The sequence below is a fragment of the Siniperca chuatsi genome, linkage group LG20, assembly GCF_020085105.1.
Source record: "Siniperca chuatsi isolate FFG_IHB_CAS linkage group LG20, ASM2008510v1, whole genome shotgun sequence".
Classification (NCBI taxonomy): Eukaryota; Metazoa; Chordata; class Actinopteri; order Centrarchiformes; family Sinipercidae; genus Siniperca; species Siniperca chuatsi.
This window is the reverse complement of record NC_058061.1, coordinates 4,818,194-4,825,630: the sequence shown is the minus strand read 5'-3', so window position 1 is coordinate 4,825,630 and position 7,437 is coordinate 4,818,194. Positions and strand designations below refer to the sequence as shown.

The following is a 7,437-nucleotide window of genomic DNA, read 5'->3' as shown; positions in this document are numbered from 1 at the left end:
TCTAAAAAATGGCTGGAATAAAATTAACCGTGAATATGGAATATTAGTGAAGAACTGGCTGTTAATTTGCAATATACAGTAGTTGCATTTTAGAGGCCATACTAGTTAATATGTATAAAGAGATGATCCTGACGAGGTGACACAATCACATCTTAATCATCAAAAGCATACAAGAAATGTAGAAGTATGGCATATAAGATACATTTTTCACTTGGCCACTTTTATTGCAATTACTTGCAATGTTTACAAAGAGGTGAACATCCATGATTCTTCATTATTAGAAACAGAAAGGAAAGCAGTGGTCACAGCTATTAATCCCCCAGCTCTGGTTCATTTTTATTTTACTTGTATATAAAAACAGAGAAAACCACATATTGTAGCAAAAGAATTTCCACTTGAAGCATGGTCATGAGGGAGGAGTTACTGATACCTGAAACAATATTTGTGCTACTTTACCACAATCCTGAAAGACCGGATGAAGAAATCTGCAACCAATGGCTCACTTTCACTGTAGCCTACACAGATGTGCTGCAGTAGCTACATGATAAATGGCTGACTGTGTTTTCTTGTTGAGCTGTGTTGCTTGTTGCGCAACATAGATGCTGTGGAGGTTAACCGCGAATGTCTGAGTAGGTTCATCTAATTATGAGATGCCAAATTTCTCATAATTATGAGATAATTATGCTAGATCATAATTATAAAAACACTTCTTTATGATTTCAGCATGCCATAATTATGAGAAGAACGCTTGATAATGAAAACAACTGGTAGTAGATTGTTTTTTTTCCTCATGTGGCACAAGAGTTTTCATAGAGACTGTGGTAAATTGAGAGAGGCTTTTGGGCAAACTGGACAGCGTTTGGACTATGAACATGAACTGTACACCCCGACTTTTGCATGGAAACACATCTTTAAAGCAGCACAACCCCCTGGTGTGAGGTAACTTCGTTTATAAGGTTTGGTGGTCATTCATTTCATCATTAATTTCAGATACTACAGAGTTTCTTGTTAGTAATAGAATTAATTTATTCATAAAAAGGTCAGGCACAAGCAAGTACACAAAATGATAAGAACAAAGTGAGATCTTTAAGTTACGGAGCCACCGTGTCAGTGGAATGATCAGATTACACATCTGTGCATACACAACAATACATATAAACAAACAGTGTTTTGATTAGTGTTTGTGCATGCACATCTACTTGCCATGGTAATCTATCTTTTGCCTGGACTCTTTTATATATAAAATCCCAATGGAGTGCTAGGGGCATCACATAGAGATTACAGCATTGGTCTTCAGGAAATGCAATATACACAGATACAACAAACACCGCTTATTTCTCTTATTTTACATGTTCACATAGTGCTGAAGAGGAGGGGGTTGCCTGGCTGGTTGCTGCTGCAGAAAGCTGCAGTGCAGAGAGAAGCGCACAGAGCTTCAGGGATGGGAAGGAAGGATGCAGAGAGAGAGATGGAAATTATCTCTCGCTTGCTTCCTCCTGCCAGCCTCTTTCAGGCTTCCGTTCCTCAGCAACTGAGTGAAGAGAGACAAATAAAAGTGAGAAGAGACAGGCAGGCAAAGGAGACATGCTGCCACAAGAGAGCACCTGTCTAGTCGACCTATTTTTAGGCACGGCGTGCGCTAACTATACAATAAGTCTGAGGCTGTGATGAGAAGCAAAGCTTTGGCTGCAAGTTGAAAAGTTGTTCAAGTTTTTGTTGTTCATCACCCTGGGTCACGTCTCCTCATGGAAGAAGAGAAATATCTTCTGAAACTTTGCCATCATCAACATGCAACATGATTCATATTAACAATACTTAATTGTTTTACAGATTCAGATAAGAACAACTGGGATATAGGACAATAATTTCAGTTATCTTAAGAACTTTCTAATCCTATTTTGTGAAATTCCCCCCCAATACTGCCGCCAAGTGTGCTTGTACTTTTTATGTGATTATGGTGCCCACATGGGACTCTGAGGAAAATAAAAAAAGTCACAACTTCATAACTTACAGTATATCCACAACTGAATCATTTGTACTCTCAGTTTGTAAATCAGACTCACAATTTGACAATGCATATTCTGCATTTTAAAACTTCTGGCATACCCTGAAAATATCTTTACTGCAGACTATAGATAGCCAGAGATATCAGAAATAATAACACGATTAAAAGAACAGTTCAACATTTTGGGAAGTATTTACTTTCTTGCCAAGAGTTAGCAGCTGATTAGCTTAGCTTAGCATAAAGACTGGGAACCGGGGGAAACAGCTAGCCTGACTCTGTCCGAAGGTAACAAAATCCGTCTACCAGCACCTCTAAAGCTCACTGATTAATACGTTATATTGCGTTTAATCCACACAGAAATTAAAGTGTAAAAACAACAAGTTGTGGGGGTGATGTATGACAAGACTCCAGGAAGTCACTGCACCCGGCCAAGAAATAGTCCCACACATAACCCCCACAAATACACATCTTTTGGTTTTTGTACACTGAGCTGCTCATGTGCTAAGCTAAGCTAACCTGCTGCTAGCTCTAACTTCTTATCTGCCGTGCAGACATGCGAGTGGTATTGATCTTCTCATCTAACACTCAGCAAGAACGGAAGTGTGTCTTCCAAAATGTCAAACTATTCCTTTAAGGCAATTTGGTGATTCAAATTTAAAGTACAAAAGTTGTGACTTTTAGGATAACAATACAATTATTTTGATGTAGAAAATGCAAAAAAAAAAATAAACAACATCAAATGGTGGAATCTCCATTACAAAATGATATATTGATGCATGGAGAAAAAAAAAAAACCCACCAGAAACTGGTGAGTTGTTTTGTACAGTATTGATGGCTGAGTGTTTATGAATCTATACAGCACAGTACAATACAATGGCTCTGGTCATTTTAGTTGTGGCCTCTATTTTTACTAGCTAAACACATTATAATGAGGCTCACATTCTGTTAGCTTTTATTACTCTGTGGTCAGACTTCTGCTTGACACGACTTGTATATCATTCATTTGGAGCAAGAAATTGTACTTTGAGTGTATACATTGCTAAACTTAATTCACAGTTTACAGATTTCTACATGAGCTCCCCTCAGCCCAGACAGGAAATGATGTGTACAAAATGTGACCATGTAGCCTGATGCAGGCCCTGCAGTCTTACCGTTGAAGGATGCCTCTTTTTCACTATGTGGCTCCACCGAGTCTAGATTGGCATAAACTTATCAGAACCCAGTCTGCAGGAAGACAAAATGTGTATTATTAATCACACTTGATACAATGATCAAAACATAAACAAATGTAAAAACTAGGTTTTTCCTTTCTCTGCTACATGTGTAAATGAAGACTGGTAAAAGTGACAGATGTGTGCGTGGTGTGTTCAGTGTCACTGACGATCCCATTTTGCTCAAAGGAGTCGGGTTAGAAACAGGAAAAGAATACTTACGCTCCTTCATCGCTCAGTAGACGCAGGAACTTGCTAACTCTGTAGCCAGGATCCATCTAAAAGACAGACACAATACTGTTTAGTGTATATAAGCATACAATGTAATAAGCTAACATTTACAACAGGTCTTATTTTCTTTTTGAACTAGCATCTGTTTAATTTAAAATTCAGAAGCAAGGTGTTGAAACATCAGAGCAATTTGAAATAGTGGCAGGTCCTGGAGTTCACGCTTCAGTTTGTACAAACAGGATTGTAGAGAACAGGAGGGCGAGAGGGAGAGGAAGTAAAATGAATGGCAACCTATACAATAACTTACAGTATGTCTGGAATTGCCTGTAGCTACTAGAGTTAAGATATGAGAGCAGTCAGAAACATTGTAATGAGAGGAAAAAAGATAAAGAGAAGATTGAAGACTAACTATAACTGTGTGTATGTGCTGTTTGCAGCATGTCTCAGCAAACACAGGTTCATATTTCTTCAGGCTCAGAATGGGGTGTGGGGGGTGCAGGGCGCAGAACATGGCTGCATTTGTGCATACCACAGCAATTACACAGCATCCAGCCTCAACAAACAGGCGGAACACATCATCAACATACCACAGACACACAGTCAGGGGGAGAAATTAACACCAGCCAACAGTCAGATTTAGGTCAGTTTCTGCTGCTTGATACAAGTCTGCTACCTGTTTTGGTAAACAAACATTATTTGGAGGTCACTGAAGCTGATTTTTGAGATGAACTGGCCACTGTGGACTGTGGAAATATCTTGTCTTAGGAGCACTGAGGAAGAAGCTGCTGTGAAATCATACAGTTCCAACAGGTACCTACTGTAGCTGTTAGCCTCAGGTTTCTACGTCCATGCCTGAGTCAAGATCTAACTGGAAAATGTCTTTTGGAATCTAATTTGTAATCTAAAAAGCTTTAATGAGTACTCCAGCAATGTAGTATTACACTTGCATGAAGTTGGGGGATCAGCAAGAAACCAATTCAAAACAGAATCCATGCAGCAAAGGCCGGGATATCTTTGGTCGCTGGGGGTCAAGATTGAAAATCACCTTAACAATTTAACTCCATTGCATCTTGTGTTAGACCCTCACAGAGTGGTAAACGCTGTGTCTTTCAAACTCCACACACAGTTTGTAACAGCTTTCTGTTACAAATCTGTAGTCTCCCAGCCCAAGCTGAGATAACCCTTACGACATCACCATGACATCATCAGGGTTCTTTTCTCAGATTTGACAAAGCTCTTTAGAAGCCACAGAAGACATTGTACATCTTAAGGCCTGGTCATATTAAAAACAGCTACATTTCGCAGCAAAGTCAATTAATTTCAGTGGAAACACCTAAATTAGAGAGGTAACGGAGAACTGGATACCAACAAAGAAATACCATCGACTTCTGTTGAATAAACTGTGTTAACTAATTGTCCTGTTAGCGATCTTGCTAACGTGCTTGCTACGCAGAGCCCCCCCTCCCTTCAATAACTCTTCATTGAATGAAAATGCCAGGGTGAGTTAGAAAGCTATTGTGACTGACGCTAGCATTGTTCCCGGCTTGCTAACATGTTAGCCATTAGTTCACCAGCAACAGGTGTTTACTAACTAGCCCTGTGAGTAGTCCCTACGTCACCAAGCTTCTAACACCATCTGTTTTGCAAGAGCATGCTTTCTGGTGAGACAGGGCCCCAGCTGTTTTTGCAGAGTAGGACTCCCCGGACTAGTAAACTGACTTTGACGTGTAAAACTGACGGACTGCCCCTTTAGGTCCAAACCTGACTAAGGCCAAAACTTAATTGCTAATGATAAATCAACACCAACAGTCTCTTTGTACCCGAACCAAACCAAACCCAGGTAATTCATCCCCAATCTGACAAAAACACAAGAAATTTGGTCGTGCTGAGTATAAAGATTAAGGTCTTCATTTACAGAGCATGCCCAGAGAGATAGTGTTGCAGTTAAGTTGCCACCTCTGGAGCAATGTGTTCCTATTCTGAGAGAACAAAACTGAATCCCTTCAGGACTTTCTCTCCTTTTGCACTGTACTGTCTTGTTATTTAACAGGTGAGAACTAGCAGAATACTAGCCACAAGCCTGTCGAGTGGGTGTGTGTGGATGAATAATGAGAGAAACTGTTTATTTGATTGAAAGTATGTAAATAAATTGATAAAATGAAAGCCTCCACTAATCCTTATGACTCCCATTCAAATCACTAAGCTTCCCAAGAACAATGCGTCTCAGGGAGTGATTTATGACTAATCTTGACTTTTTGCAGAATCAGTCGAATTGATTATCCTAGTGTTTTTGACAGGTTTAGGGCCCCTACAAGGCTTTGCAAGTAAACATTTTGGGTAGAGGGCGAACAGAAATAACCACACCAATTTCAACAGGGACTCTCAGGGGAAAATGCAAAAAATATAACTCCTAGGCCAAACCACAAAACCCCTAAAGGCAACTTCAAAAAGGTGAGTAGGCCTACCGTACTTATCTACATACACAGAGCTGGTGTGTTAAAAGAAAGCCAATAATCTGCTATGAGTTGGTGATCTATGTTTTCAATTTTGTTTCAACAGTTGGATGAGTTTAGTGTTTTTTTTTTTAACCTGCCATATATCTTGACCCCTAGGATGACTGATCTTTATTGATTTTGCTGTAAACTGTAGGTACACCAAAACCACAAAGTGTGTATGACTGTTCTTATGAGTAGCTTCCCTCTGATTCAGAACACATAAATGTAACTTATGAAAGCTACGCAGAAACATGGTTTCATAACTATCTCACCCTTTTGGAGAATGGTTTGTGAACTAGAAATGTACTGGATCCTTCTGCACAACAAATCATCAGCAAAGCCACAAAGTTTTTCATTCCAGCTAATAGATGACAGTTTTTTATGCTGGAGACCGATTCTGTTGACTGTTGAGAATGCCGACCAGATGTCGAGGAAGAGGAGGGACAGGCTGCTCGAGCTCAGACAGCACTATTACAAAAAGAATAATACAGAGACTGAGCCAATTTGAAATTTGTGTCAATATTAAATGTGAAGTGATGGGTTAGTTATTGAAAAGACAAGCGTGCCTTGCTCTTCACAACTTACAAGTCTACTTGACCTTTCTATTATCTAATACCACCAGTGCAGAGATGGGAGAGAGTTGCATTTACCATAAGAACATCTTATAGCCAGTACTTTGCATTTGGCTCAAAGCACCACTATGCCTAACAGACTCACAATGACAATGCTAACATGCTACCACGCCATTAGTTTAGCATGTTAGCATGCTAAAATCTGCTAATTAGTGCAAAACACAAAATATAGCAGAGGATGATGGGAATGTCCAGTAGGCGATATGAGGGGGGGATGCCATCCCCCTTGTTAGCAAAATGACCAAAATGAATCCCCCTTGTTAACCTGCCATCCAGCCTCTCCATCCCCTAGTAGCAGAGAGAGTACAGGGGCAGAGGGGTTGTTTAGTTGAATATTTTAGTTTAGTCTGCCTGACTCATTGATCCTTTATCTGACTGAGGTTTTGGCAAGTTAAAATCTATGGCCCCGACCATGGCTCTGAAATATTAGTAGCCTAACTGTGCTGTGAGTCACCTTCATGGTCAAATCGTGAAGTCGTGGGGTGCTCCCATTGGGCCATCCCCCCTGTTAAAAGTTAACAAATGACCAACTGGGAATGTTATTAGTTTTGCAGGTATTTGGTCATAAAGCAAAGTATTGGATCACGAAAGTCATTACAATACATCTTGAGGAGGATATGAATGGATGTACCAAATTTCATAGCAATCCAGCCAATGGTTGCTACAACATTTCACTCAAAACCACAAAAGTCAACCTCATAGTGGCACTATAGGAAAAGTCAGTCAATCATTTGTGAACCATGAATGTCTGTACCAACTTTCATGACAATCCATCCAATAGTTGTTGAGACATTTCCATCTTGACCATAGTGGTTGACCGGCCGACAGACAGACTAACAGACCGACATTGCCATCACTACAGC

At 39.9% G+C, this 7,437-nt stretch overlaps 1 protein-coding gene across 1 annotated transcript in view; it reads right to left on the bottom strand.

Annotated features, from left to right (window-relative positions):
• Positions 1 to 1,001: 1,001 nt before the first annotated feature.
• The window catches only part of LOC122867595 (vesicle-fusing ATPase-like), a 28,244-nt gene continuing 21,808 nt past the window's right edge, over positions 1,002 to 7,437 (bottom strand). Inside the window, exons 20-22 of the mRNA XM_044178573.1 lie at positions 3,439 to 3,494; positions 3,157 to 3,229; positions 1,002 to 1,531 (exon numbers count right to left, since the gene is read on the bottom strand). Of these exons, the coding sequence (XP_044034508.1) occupies positions 3,199 to 3,229; positions 3,439 to 3,494 (87 nt within the window). The 3' untranslated portion in view covers positions 1,002 to 1,531; positions 3,157 to 3,198. The remainder of the gene's footprint in view (positions 1,532 to 3,156; positions 3,230 to 3,438; positions 3,495 to 7,437) is intronic.